General features: G+C 46.2%; 1 protein-coding gene across 1 annotated transcript in view; it reads left to right on the top strand.

Moving 5' to 3' along the window:
• The window catches only part of PAPPA (pappalysin 1), a 183,823-nt gene that overhangs the window by 85,294 nt on the left and 84,399 nt on the right, over positions 1 to 14,130 (top strand). Inside the window, exons 8-9 of the mRNA XM_009501274.2 lie at positions 6,392 to 6,520; positions 8,127 to 8,218. Of these exons, the coding sequence (XP_009499569.2) occupies positions 6,392 to 6,520; positions 8,127 to 8,218 (221 nt within the window). The remainder of the gene's footprint in view (positions 1 to 6,391; positions 6,521 to 8,126; positions 8,219 to 14,130) is intronic.

The raw sequence follows: 14,130 nt of genomic DNA, 5'->3' as shown, positions 1-14,130 counted from the left end.
ACTTATCGCCTGTTTTGGTTTTGTGGTGATTGTGAGAGGGGGAGGTAACTTTGGTTCGTAGAAGTATTTCATGGAGCAAAGGATATTTTCCTTTTCCTAATAGATTGGATCCCTCAACCTTTGACCTCAGTCTCAAATACATGGGCTCTCATGGTACTGCATAAGTGGGTAAGGTGGGTTTTTCAGGTGTTAATAGAGATACCTTCCTCATACAGCCAGGAGCAACAGTTAAGTTTGGGCATTGTCTTCACGCCACTGCTTTGGGCTTCAGGGAGCAGAGACACCTGATGGTACAAAATGTACCCCACCCAGTGCGCAGCTGAGATTATCTGATCCGGTCCTTGGCTGCTCTGTTCTTCTTCATCAGAAATACCCAGCTCAGGTTTAGGATGGGTTTGGGAACAGAAATACACCTCTTCCATCCAACCTACACGCATTTGTTTAATACTTCAAGTACTCTGTTATGACTTGCTTGTAAACAAATAAATCATTAAAAAAGCTGGAGGGCACAGAGCAAACCCACTGCCCCTGCTGGGACCTATCTTATCATGGGTAGAGAGAAAAGCCTCTCTGAGGCTGCTTCCTTGGCATTTATGTCTTCTCAGTCAGCTCGGTGTCTGAGAGAGAGGCGGGAGGCTTGTTTTGAGGCCTTTGCACCTGCCATGTCGCTGGGCTTATCCAAACAGCAAGAGAACGGACCGCAGCTGAAAAAACAGCCCGTTGCAAGAGCTCGGGATTTTTGACGTCCTTCTTTTGTTTACAGCATCCCGCCCCTCCTCTCTCCCGACTGCCGAGCCGGGCAGGAATTCTCTTCATTATCTTCTGCCGTGCTTCTCATGCCATTTTTATTAAAAGAAAGAAAGGCAAGGTGAGGGGGAGCGTGTGCGAGAGAGGAGATAAAAGAAGAAAATGGTTGTATTTGTAGACAATGGCAATGTGGGAAAAAGGACGGGAGTTGGGGAGCAAATCTGTTTGGGTTGTCCTAAAGCAGACTCATCCCCTGGGTTACTCTTTATCAATTGCTCCTGGAGCACCTGGGGATGGGGGGAACCTGCAAACACCGCAATGGCGTTGCAGAGAGGTAAAACCCACTGCAGTTTAATGACGGCTCTCTAAGCAGCAATGAGGAGAGCAGCGTTAGCTCCTCCGATCTAGAAACATTGAGGCTCGGTTCAGTGTCCAGGACTGGGAGGCTCTAAACATGTCTGAGCGGTGCAGTGCTGCTCCACTGAATTAGTGGATATTTTGGGTATTTCAGGACCTCTGTAAATGATGTTGGGGTTTTCAGTGGCTGTGAGCAGCCTGTGGGGAACCAACTGGACAGCTCCAGGCTGCGGAGGATGGGACAGATGGGCGTAGACCTCCCGCTCTCCCGTGTGTGGTTGGATCCAGCCCACCTTGAGCAGCTGATCCAAAGCACTGCAACAGGTGAAGATGTGGGTCGCTGCTGTTTGCTGCCAGCAGATTTCCTGTTTTGCTCAGCAGGCTTCCTTGCTAGGGAAGAAGAGCAAAGGCAACGGTGTTAGAGGGAAGCAGGGACGTTGCTGGCAGACTCATTCCGGGCTGTGGAGAGCTCTCCAGGAAACATTGTCTTTTGGCTCAAGAGTTTGGTGGCTATTTAAGGTCAGACAAAAACGGGGCCTTCATGAGGACACGTAAGGTGCAGAATTTGCCTGTTTCACATGACACTGCCTCTGACAGCCGTAATTTAATTGGGGATGCCTAGGACCTTGTCGTCTTGTCTGTAAATAACAGGAGTGCTGTCTGCTTTCGTTGCTTTCTGGCCATTTATGTTTTCACAGGGCAGAAGCTGGGATCAGCCTTAAGGATATTTTCAGTTTTGTTTGAAACAAGTCTTTGCTGTATAAAAAACCCCTTCCTGCCATTATATGTAATAAGAAAAATGTATATGCCATTGTAGCTGGGAGAGAGGCGCGAGGTGTTTGCTCTCCCCCGGTGCCTTCCCGGCGTCTGGGTGTGCTGGGTCCCCTCATGCTGAAGCCCTACACTGGGCACAGAGCGATGTGGTTGGGGCGGTGTCAGCCCTTGCAGATCTGCTGGCACTCGAGGGCATGCGTGTTGCTGCTGTAAATTCAACGATCCTTTAAACCCACCTTGATCTGGGTAGAAAACTACTTCCCAGAGGTATAATTTTTCCCGTCAGTTTTACAGGAACACCCAAACTGAAAGCAGAGGTCCCTTGCCTGGGGGACACAGCAAGATTAACTCAACTGCCCAGCCACCCCAGTAAAAACAGGAAAAGAATTAGAGGGTTTTATATTTCTGACCCTGGATCTGTCACTCGCCACAGCAGACAGGGAAGTTGCCCTCATGGTATTTCACACGGCACGTCCTAGTTCCCCCTCTAAGCAGAGGGCTTGAGTCATTGCTTTTTAATAAGACTGCCTCCCCACGGGCGGAAGCTGCAGCGATCAATGCGGCTTACTCAGTTCTCGAAAAGGTCATTAAAAGACCATAGATATAAATTTAAAAGAGTGTTTGTTCACATCCTTAATGTTAAAGATGTTCTTCTGTCTCACTTCCTTAAGTAGCATTGTACGAAGCCGGCGTGCGCTGGACCTGCCTGACAGCAGAGTGCAAAGAGCACAATATCGCTGTTAGTGTGCCATCAGCTCCGGGGGAAGGCGGGAGAGAAAATAAATGGTCAAAAATCACACTTTTATCACCACTTGGAGCAGAGCTTGTTTTGCTGACATCTCCAGATACAGTCTGTAATGTCAGCCTTGGTGCCCCATAACTATATAGGAAAGAATAAATTCTTTTTTAGTCGTTCCCCCCTCCCCGTTCCTGCATTCCTTCCTCCCTCCCTCGCTATGGTACTGGATTGCTGCCCAAAGTATTGCACATATCATGCCTTTAGCAGCTATATTTTTCCGAAATGTGGGTACTGTGAAGGAATGCTAAAACTCTCAGTTGCTGCCGGTATGATATATTTAACAGTTCAGGAGGATATAAGTGTCTCAGGTTCCAGTTGTTGAGACGTGAAATGCCACATCCAGCTCAATCAGGTTTTTGCCACCAGTTGCATCAGGCCAGGGTGAACCGAACGTGCGATGCCTTGCATTGAGTTTCTGAGGTGGCTGTCTGGTGCTCCAGTCGGGGCACATCGCCAGCTCGGACCGCGGTGGTGCTGGAGGGCGCCCGGAGCACGTGTGCGCCCGTTTCTGGTCTCCTCTGGGCATGCCTGCTTCGCTGGTGCTGTTCCTGGGTGTGACAGCCTGGGGCTTCCCCGCCATCCCCAGCGCAGGGAAGGTCGTGAGGCTCCAGGTTGCTCCCAACGGGGCTGTGGGAGAGGGGGGCCGGGGTGAGGATGGGCAGGATTTGGCCCTGCAGCTGCAGCGTGGGACCGGGGAGCTGGCTCCCAGTCCTGGTGTTGCTTTTTGGTGCCCCTATGTCTCTAGGCATTTGTCTTCCCTTTCTCTGTACGTTAACCTAAGACAAGGATATTACGTCCATAGCTCATGGGGTATTGTGAGCATAAATTAGTTAATGGCTGTTTTGTACCGAAGCTGTGTAGAAGTAAGGGAAGCCAGGCTGTACAAATACCTAGATATACCTGTAAGGAGTATTTTGCTCACCTTCTTTTTTGGGGAAGAAATGGCCTTTTTTTCTTTTTTTTTTTCTTTCTTGCCTGTCACTACTAAGGATCATTTGCCTGTCGGAATGTATCACTGCTCCAAGAGCTTTCCATTTCTGAGCAGCAGGCTGCAGTTGGAAATCTCCCCTCGCCAGCGTGTACAAGGTGACAGGATTCGACCAAAGCCCGCTGCCAAAAGCCAGCGCTCACTCTTCGACGCCCGCAGGGTCCTGTCCCCATGCGCAGTTTTGCATTCACAATCCGTACACTTCAATATGCCAGAGTTCTCCCCACCTCGTAACTATCATTTCCAGTCTTCTTATTCACCCACATACACATTCATCTCCAGTCACCTAATAATTCATAAACACTATATTCTCTCCCGTGCTTAATTTAGTACTGTGTCTTCTTCCATTATGTTCTGCCAACTTCCCGCCCTGTACATAAACAAATGTGAACTTCTCCTGTTTTCCTTTTGCTTACATGTGCACACAAGCATACACAAACACTCCCACATACTAAAACATGCTCGCAGAGCACACTTTCTGCGTTAGCCGAATGCCTGCCCATCACCTGCGGGTATTGGTGGAAATCACAGAAATAAATCGGGATCTGAAAACTACTATTTTGCACTCGGCCACGTGATCTCAGCGCATCAGAAAGCAGCGTGGATTCATTTATTTTGTAGATGTTAGAGCTGCCGAACTGTTCATTTGTTAACAGTCTTTAAGAATTGAACCTTTTTTTGCGGTTAGCAGATCCCCAGTGAGAAAATCCACATTTCTGCAAGTATACTTGTTCATCTTAAATATCTTACAAATGGTTTTGAAGAAAGACTTTGAGAAATAACTGCTCTTTAATAATCAAAGCTTGCCTTGGCTTTGATTTCATCAGTATATATCAGAAACTTCCCATCTTAATAAGTGGATTTATCCAGGAGTAAAATCTAGAGGAAACTCTCAGTATTACACATCAGTATGTTTTTGGCCACTGAAGTTATTTCCTATAGTTTTGTATTTATTTTTTTTTTTCCAAAACGATTGTTTTAAACAGGTCCAAGGGCAGAAGTTTGACATTTTTCACTTTGATTGAATAAACACTCATACCAATATCTGGGTCGATGTCTCCCCAGTCTGTAGCTGAATTAAGATAGTGTTTGTGCTACCTGAATCCTCAAATGTCGCTGATAGGAGCTATAGACTATTGCCGACCGGGGTCGGGTGAAGAAGCGCTGAGAAAGCCAGTTGTGTTGGGTTTTCGCTCCACTGAGTTTCACTCCCCATTTCAAGTGTGGTAACAAAGAATCAAACGCCAAAGCTGTTCGCATGCAGGTTTTTTTTCAATGGCAGTCGTTTTGCAGGCATGGTATCCGTGAGAAACAGCTTTGTTGTAAAATACAATGTGTGATATTGGAGTTTAAGTCATGCTTGTTAATTTAATGAACGTTGTAAGGACATACTTATTTCACAAACTTGAAGATTTCAGTAGCCACAGTCCATTGATACCTACTTCAATGGCTTTGTTGCTCTGTGTAGCAGATACATCTCTTCGTAGCGCACAGTTACGTTAATACATGCGTTAATACATGCTTTTTGACCAAGTTCCTGTGACAAAAAGACATGTGTATCACTGTCAGTAATTGGGGCAAGATGAGCATAGTAAGTAGAGGACTGGCGTGGGTTAGGAAAGAGCTGGGTTGTGTTATGGGCTCTGCAATTAGCCTGATTGATGACTTCGAGCAAATCGTTTTGCCTTCGCCATTGCGTGGCTTTACAAATCACCACAATGAGGATAATGTTAATGAGTTTCTTTGTGGAACATTTTGAGTTCCGATAATGTAAAAGACATTGTAAAAGAGCTAAACGTTTATATTAGGCTTATATTATTTCTGTATTGCATGTAAAAAAATGATTCCTCATTTACAGATGCACAGGATTTAGGTAATTATGGCTCTGCATAAATATGTAACAGTTTGCTAATTCTTTCTGTGAATATTTCGATGCTAATACCGTGATCCAGTGCTGTGGTGTGGATCCTAATTTTCACGCTCTCCTGGAGAGGAAGAAACCTTCTTTTTAACTCTACTTTTTTAATACCCATATGCAAAGTGGATAACTTATTTATCACTGAACCAGTGATAAATTCTGCCCAGTCCAATTCTGCCAAATCAATAGGCAAATTCCCACTGGCTCCAGCTGCGGTTGGATTGAGCTCAGGGCTGTTCAGGAAGTAATCAGTAGTTACGGGGTGTTTTAAATTTCTTACATGAACTATGCCACAAACTTGCAGATAACACTGTCCCTGACGCGGGGAGACGGGAGCAGAGGTGTCCAAGGCCAAACAGAGTGAAGCACAGGGCTGGTTTCTCAAATGCTGCAGTACTATCGACTGCCGGCAATGCCGTTACCGTTTCCCACTGCACGTGGTGAGGATTGATGCACTGCCGCGGTGTCAGTGCAATGCCACCACCTCAGTGGGTATGGATGTAAGCAGCAACGCACCAAACTGCATGGTTTTAGCAAGTAGATTAGCTGTCAAATAGGCAAGAGTGGCACCTATTTCAGAGCTGAGCATAAATCAAGCATGGACGTAGGTAGCGCTGATTGTGCGCACGAGAAAAAGACACCCAATGAAAAAGTAATCCCTTCAAAACGAGGTGGGAATATTCTGAGGACCTGACTGAACTAAAAACTTGCTTTTTTGGCAGCCAACCCCCATTTCAGCACCCCCTTCTCTGTGCTTTGCTACCGCCTTTGCTGTACCGAACACTTAATATTTCCTTTTGCCTTGCAGGGAACTGAGCGATAGGACCACGTACACATACCAGGTCATCATTGTTTCTGGGACGGAGGAGAGTGAGCCTTCCCCCACGCTTGTGTATATCTCTGGAAGTGGATACTGTGGAGATGGGATTATCCAAATGTAAGTCTGGAGCGAGCAAACAGATAAATCCAGGCACATCTCCTCAGCCAGAATCTGAGACTAGAAAGGAATTGATGACCTCTGATGTCTCTTTAGTTTAGGCCAGCTCTCGTTGTAGATAATGACTCATGGGCTTGATGATTACCAGGATGATGACATTTAATTGGAACTTAGGCCCTGCTATCCTGGCACCAGTAGATACAGACAGAGATACAGATAATGGAGTCCAGACAGCAGGATCGATATGAAAGTACGCTATATGCTCTTTATGCTGTTTGCATCTTTATACATGTATATGACATTTCCTATATGGAGCTGAAGTAAGTGCTGGAAAAATTTACACAGCCTTTGATGCTGTCCTTGGACATGAAGTCCCATGTGTCTGGCAGCTGGTGGACAGGGTAAAACCCCTGCCACGTGTTGGGCCTGGTTCCTGGTGCAACCTCTTGTTTGACCGACCACCGGAGCTGGGATGCATTTGGAGGTGATAGATTTGGCCTCTGAGGGAGACCGCTGGGAGTTGCATGTTCTCAATCAGCTCCTCCCTCTCACCAGCTGCCAATCCCCAGACCACTGAAAAAGTAAAACAATCATTCACAACTATGTTAGGGTTTATTCTTTCACTATGTTGGCCCTTAAGTCCACCTGCTTCAAAGCTTCCTGGCATTAGGCAATGTAATTATTTAAATTATGAAAGTAACAACAAACAAGTGCTTAATCCAGCCAGTATTATTTGCTTGAAATAATGCTGATCAGCAATCACGTAGTAAAACTGTGTCAGACAATATACCTGGCAGCAAGTATTTGCAGGATGAGACCCAACAGGCAGGGAAATCAAAGAGAACAATCAAACAACATATGAATCCAGGGCATTCTTGGAGAGAGAGGTGGAGAAAGACAGATTAATTTTGCTTTCCATAACTTTTCTCCTACTGTTATGTTTGCACATTCCTCAAACATCACTTGTGGCTTTGCAGCAAGCGTCGAACAATAGCTGAGCTGCCTCAGGAGCGAGCAGGAACCAGACTGTGTCACAGCTTGGTTGGTTGTGGCCCCACTTGCAGCTGTGGCAGCCCCTTTCTCATCTGGTTCTCACTCTTCTCCCCACACGCTGCTGCAGCCGTGCAGGCTGGCACAAGGCAGGGCCCCATCCCCGACACCACCTGCTCCCTGTCAACTGCTCTCCTCCGAGTGCTCTCACCTGGAATAGCCCAGCACCAGGCTTTATGCCTTGTTTTTCCCATGCTGGGGTCACAGTCTGGCCCTTCCAGATTTAATACAAAGAGTTTCAGAGATTCCTGTTCTCTTTTTCCCCACCTGCTGAGTTGCAGCCACACCATCTATGAAGGAAGTTGCTCATATCCTCATCAGAGAACAGCAAGTGGTATCCACATGTGCAGGAGACAAGTGGCCAGGCAAGCTTGTGAACAAGGAATGATGAAAGTCAGGGCTGGAGAAGAAAGGGAGAGGTATTTTAAGGGTCGGCTCACAAAGCCGCTCTACTGGATTTCAGGGCTTTGGGGTTCTGCAGAGGGGTTGCAGCAATCGTTGGGATGATGCCATTTGCCATCTGACTCCTTTTTGCATGTGTGTGCCCTGCCTACAGAGACTTGGGGGAAGAATGCGACGATATGAATAAGATCAATGGCGATGGCTGCTCCCTATTCTGCCTGCAGGAGTTATCCTTTAATTGTATCGGTAAGTGTGGCCCAGAGCCCTTCCACTCACGGTGGGCAACAACCCTACGCAGAGTGCAAGGAAAAAATCAACAGTATTTTCAGCATTTCCAGCTCAAGAGTTGTCATGGAAGAGAGAAAAAAAGGTGGAATTTGTAGGTCTGAAAGGCGAACATATCTTCCCAGCTTCTGGTCATTTTGATGGGAAATTGGTTCTGCTGGCTTTGAAACAGCCTAGGACTTAAGGCTAAGTCAGCCATTGTGGGACTGATCCAAAGCCCATTGAAGTCAGTGGGTGGTTTTCCACCGGCTTCAATAGGCTTTAGATCTGGCTACGTGAGAAGACACGAACTGATTTTTTTCTGGTAAACAGGAGGAGGAGTGAAAGGGGAAGGGACTGGGAGCAGAAGCAAGTCCAGCTGAGGTCACACCTCCTTTGAGTTGCAAATCAATATCTGAGGATCAAAGGTCTAGCTAATCCCCTTTTTCAGAGGTGAAAACTACTTAATCAGATTTCATTTGCAAGCCTGGTTTGCTCTGATTAGCAAAACCTGTAAGCACAATGGCCGGAAGATGCTGGAGCTATCGGGGCTAGCAGGGCTGCGGTTGTGAGCTTTACATGTTAAACTCTCTAGGAATGCTGGGGGCAGAGAAGGGAAATGGAGACCGATTTACGCTGCACCTTCTGTGGGGCAGCCCTGCCTTGTGGGATTGAATTTCCCAAACAGGGCTCAGCAAGGTTTGTGAGATATCCAGAGCTTCTGAAACCAAAGTTAATGTTTATAAAGGGCTGGCTTTTTCTGAAGAGATTTTATGAGATTCCTTATCTGGACTGACCAAGCAAGTACTCTGGCCCATGGAGCGGACATAGCGATCCCACGCCTTCAGCTCAGGACATCAGTCCTAAGCAGATAATGTAACGGTGGCAAGACTGAAATTTGCTCTTTTTGGCAAACGGACGGTTCTGTCTTGTGCCTGGAGCAACACATCAAGGACCTCACAGGCACCATGTTCCCTTGGGTGGTAAGCCGGGGACTGCGTGTCTCATCATAATGGCTACATTTTTACTTCATCATCAGACTCTGTGGGACTTGAGGCCTGATTTGGTGATGTACTTATTTACATATTTACATATGTAAATTGCTCCATTGAAATCTGAGAGTATTTGTGGTGGAGGCTAATTGTGACTATTGGTGGTCTTGAACTTACGTTTGTGTTTCAAGTAACTTGCTGCATTAGAGCCTCAAGCACTGAAAGATATTAGTCATAATATTTTGAAAGTGAGATAAACACTTATGCAAATGTTTTGGGTTCTCCAAAAGTCATGCATAGTGCGAGGCTGGTTCAGCAAGGGTTTGGGTTGGAGCTGTACGGTTGCATCTGTATCACCCTGCTCAGCAGCAGGCCTGAGCTCCTCCGCGCCTGTGCTCTGACCACATCCCAGCGTCACGTTAGGACACGACCCCGGCCCTCCCCTGTGTACGCTGGTTCTCAAGGAAACTGGGTTTTGTGGGCTGGGCGGCAGCTGCATCATGCTCTGAGTAAATCCCCGGAGAGGAGTAAGAGTGGGGTGTCCCAAGCCTTGGGCCACAGAGCGATGTCCTGCCAGCTGGGTGCAGGAGCCTGCTTTATGCCTGCGTATGCTTTCTTCTCCAGGACCAGCAACAGGGCTGGTTAAGAATGTGGAATAAAACCTGCCTGATAGCAATATGATTAGAAAATGAAGCAACTAAAACATATGCACAGATTTTTCTACACCGTAACAGAGGAAGTGATTTTTCAGATTTGCTTGTTTTGAAAAAAGAAAGGGGAATTCCAGAGGTAAAACGTTGTTTGTTTTTCATGGGCTTTGGGAGGTTGCGGTTTTGCACAGGTCCTGGATTACAAAAGCGCATGAAATCAAATTGTTTGTCAAATGCTGAACAGGGGAGTGACTTAGGTGAATCAGATCAACTGAATCAACGGAAAGGTGCATGGACTCAGACCTTAAAAAATGTTCCGTTGCCTGACTGTGCGGTTGCGGTGGTGCAGCTGTTGTGGTGGTGGTGGTGGTCTCGGTGTGCATGCAGTGTCTGCCAGGGTAGACCAGCTGCGGTTGTTTTGGGGCAAACGCTGCCGCCATCAAGTCCCTAGGAAAGGTTCGGAGCAGGGAATACCTGTGAGGCAGGTCCTGTTGGCTTTTATGGGTGCTGGACCACCATGAATTAGGACATCAAGAGCTAGAGAGAAGCTGCTGGCCAGTCTTTCAGATGAATGAACAGTGCTGATGTGTATTTTATGAAGCATTAAAATCTCACCAGAAGACGTAAAGACGTTGAGGAAGCAAGAGGCTGTACATAATAAATAATAATTAAAAAGAGCAGAAATTTAGCGTTCTCCACAATCTAATAATATCATCCTGGATCCTCTGCCGTAAGCCAACTAAAAGTCTCTTTTGAGACTGGTGGGGTATTTTCTTGGAAAACACAGAATGCTTGGGTCCCTCTGTGAGGAGCTCAGAAAAATAAGTGTAATTTATTTCCGTGTTTACAAGGCTAACACATGTTATAATCCTGTAGGACAACAAGTAATTATTTCAGACAGTGTTATTCTTGCAATGATGTTGTTCTCGTATTATGTAGCTCTTTAGAGCCCCGGGAATCACTCCCCTTCGCCAAAGAATTCAGTGAGCCTCAAGCACATGTTCAGAGGCTTTGCTGAATTGGGGGCCTCGGGGTTTGATCTTGCAAATGCTTCCTCCCAGGCATGTTTCTGAACTACCACAAGGCATTCTTTAGACTTACAGCAAATCTAACCACAACAGTGAATGCAATGCTTGTCACAAATTGTCTGCAGGATTGGGTCCCACATGCCTGAAAATAATCAGTAAACATGTTGTTTGCGAAGGCAGGGTTGAAGTGGCATCATCAGGAGGGCTCCATAGCGGGAGGTTTGATAGCAAAGCCCAGGCGGGATTCTCCCTTCCAAAGCAGAGACCGCGCAAGTCACCTCACGTGGTAGAAGAGAAATACGACAGAGCCTGGAAATACCATCAAGCTTTAGATTTAGAGCCTGAATCACAGCATAATTTAGGTTGGAAGGAATCTCTGGAGGTCTCTGGTCCTAGGAGGGCCAACTTCAAAGTTAGATCTAGCTTCAAAGTTGGAGCATGTTGCTCAGGGTCATGTCCAGCTGTGTTCTGGATATCTCCAAGGATGGAGGCAGCCTGTTTGCAGGTGTCCCTCTGCCTCTCTTGCTCCCTTTGCCTCTTAGGATCGTGAGGTTTATGTGTTTTTTTGATTGGTCCAACTTTCCGCTGAATAAATGGCACAAGGCTCTCAAGACACTTTGCACTAGTGTCTGTAATAAAATTAGACTTATCTTTTTTTTTTTTCCCTTGGTTTTGTTTTCCCCCCCCTTTCCTCTCTAATCAGATAACAGCGGATCAATCTGCTCTGCCACGGGAGGAGGGGAGCGGGGGAAGGAAGGAGGGAGGCAGGGAAGAAAACTGTGTGGTCTTACTGTCAGGCTGTCCTGGCCTTCCCTGAACACAAAGCCGAGTAACAGAAAACAGATAAGATTAATAGCATTTTCTTCCTGCAACATGCTGAAGAGCGACAGTGAGATTAATTAATTAATTAATGAAAGCATCTGGCAGTGCTCCTTTTGTTTTTAAGTTCTGCGGTACACTCACTCTTCCCCATCCTGAAATTTATCATCTCTACCTTTTTTTCCCCTTTGCATAGCAGATTTTGCATATTTTATCTCCTCTGCACAGAATTTGGTCCCATGGGGAAAGTTTCACTTTGCCTTTTGATTTGTAGGAGACAAGTGAATCAAAGTCGTGTCCGCTGTGACTGATGCACCCCTCTCCTACCTCTTGGCTGCTTTTCTTTCACCTCGCTCTTGATTACTCCCGGGATAACTGTTTTTTGCGATTACTGCGGATCTCAGCCAAGTTCAAGCCGACGTGTCCTGTGTAAAACAGACCCCAGTCATAAGAGTTATGATTTGCAGTTGTGGGAACCCGGGGCTTTTTAGCACTTGATCCATTCCCACCGGGCCGTTGAGAAATGGGTGTCTAACAAGCAGCTGAGCACCTTGTCCTTGGTCTGCACCCTCCCACACACCGACATTGTACGCATGCATCTAGATATATGTGCGGACATTGAAAAAGGGCGCTGCTTTCATTTGCATTCCTTTTGTTGAGTGTGATGTGCATTATGCATTGATTTAGCTCGCCAGTGCTGAAGAAAGAGAAGGATATAATAAAAAAGATGCAGAGATCAATAAAAAAGAAGGGAGGGGGAGAGAAAGTAATATGAAAAGAGATGAGTAAAGACTGATAGACACATTGAAACACAGCTGGGAAGTAGCTTCAGAACTTCTATCTAAGCTTAAGTTTGCCTGGTAATTTATGGGGTTTTCAGTCGCATCTTATTGGTGTTATTATTGCTACACTTTATCTCCTTTGCTTATAAGGGACCCTTCGCTAAAGCCTTTTTACAGCAAAACAGGGCAGCGCTTCCACTAACTTCCACATGTGAGTGGTCCCACTGAAAAGCGTGAATGTTTCAGGTTAGACGCAAGTCTCCGTGGTTTGTCGGATCAGGGCCTCAGGGATGTGAAATACAAAGAAAAGGCACAGAGTAGCGGAAGAGAGAAAATAAATATACCTAGCTCTTGAATTTACCACCAATTTCTGGCATGCTTGAAGCATTAGTTGCCAGTGGTTGTTCAGGGAGAAGTATGATTTTAATTTGACGAGGATCCTTAACCACCTTTTCTTTCGCTCCTGCTTGGCCTCAAATGTTTTTTTGCTACATTACAAATCTGGATCTGTCCTCCTCCTCCTCAGAGGCCTCTCCCTCCAGCTGTGAGCCTTACCTTTGTGGGAGCTCTATCCTTTACCTCTCCCATTATCCATAAATTAAGCATAGCACTTTCCCCTAATCTTATTGTTTGGCGGGCTGCATTGCATTCAGGGAAATGATTAATATTCATGAGCTTGCTATCTCTATTTGGTGCATAATCCTCTAGGGAAATTGCAGTGTTAAATGAGTGACACAAACCTAATTTTATATGTCTTTTCTTTCCTTTCTTCCTTTTTCCTTTTTTTTCCCCTTTCTGACAGAGAAGTAATGTGCTTAAAATAAATTGATGGATGACCATCCATATTCATTGTGGGCATGCTTTGAGAGCGCGCCTCGCTCCCATCCTCTCCCCCTCCTTTCCTCATACCCCTGCACAGGAACACAGCTTTGACTGCCGAAGCCGCGGCCCCACACAGCAGCTAATGGTGATTTCGCCTTCTTTCACGAGCATTAAATAGGCCTTGGCTGACCCTGCCGAGGGCTTTCAGTAGAACAACAGCATGGGAGAAACCGAGCCACCTTGCAAGAGAAACTCAGCATCTCCCAGGGCATCAATAAGACTAAAGCATTGACCAAGGAGCTTGGGAAAGAGGATTGCTGTCGATAAAGAAGCTGGGGTTCTACAGTAGAATTTCATAGCAAATAGCAATTAATTTAATGACCGAGCCTATTCAGATGATATTTGTGTGAATCCTTCAGCTTAAGGCAAATACTTTGAAGCTGACTGTCCTGCAGCTCATGGGAGTGTGGCTACATGTTCTAAAATGTCTAAGCACTTCATTTGGCAAGTTAGTAATCACAGCATCGTCATAAAGTCTCTTAAAGTGATTTTCAGACTGTCACCATTAATAGTGCAATCTTAGCAGGGCCAGCTGAGCCACAGAGCAGAGAGAGCAGGCATCTCAGGCAGCAAAATACAAAGGACAGATGCTTTTTTGTGGGGGAGAATGGCCTGGAGTGGTATTTGCCTGCATTTTTCCCTAGGCCAGTGGCTCCAGCCCAGCTCAATCCAGCTTTGGTTTTTAGGACACAGCTACAACGAAAGCCCAGCAGAAGAATTACTCCTTTGCTACTTGCATCC

The sequence above is a fragment of the Phalacrocorax carbo genome, chromosome 18, assembly GCF_963921805.1.
Source record: "Phalacrocorax carbo chromosome 18, bPhaCar2.1, whole genome shotgun sequence".
In the NCBI taxonomy this organism is placed as follows: domain Eukaryota; kingdom Metazoa; phylum Chordata; class Aves; order Suliformes; family Phalacrocoracidae; genus Phalacrocorax; species Phalacrocorax carbo.
The sequence above is the reverse complement of the archived record's forward strand: the minus strand, read 5'-3'. Positions and strand labels throughout refer to the sequence as shown.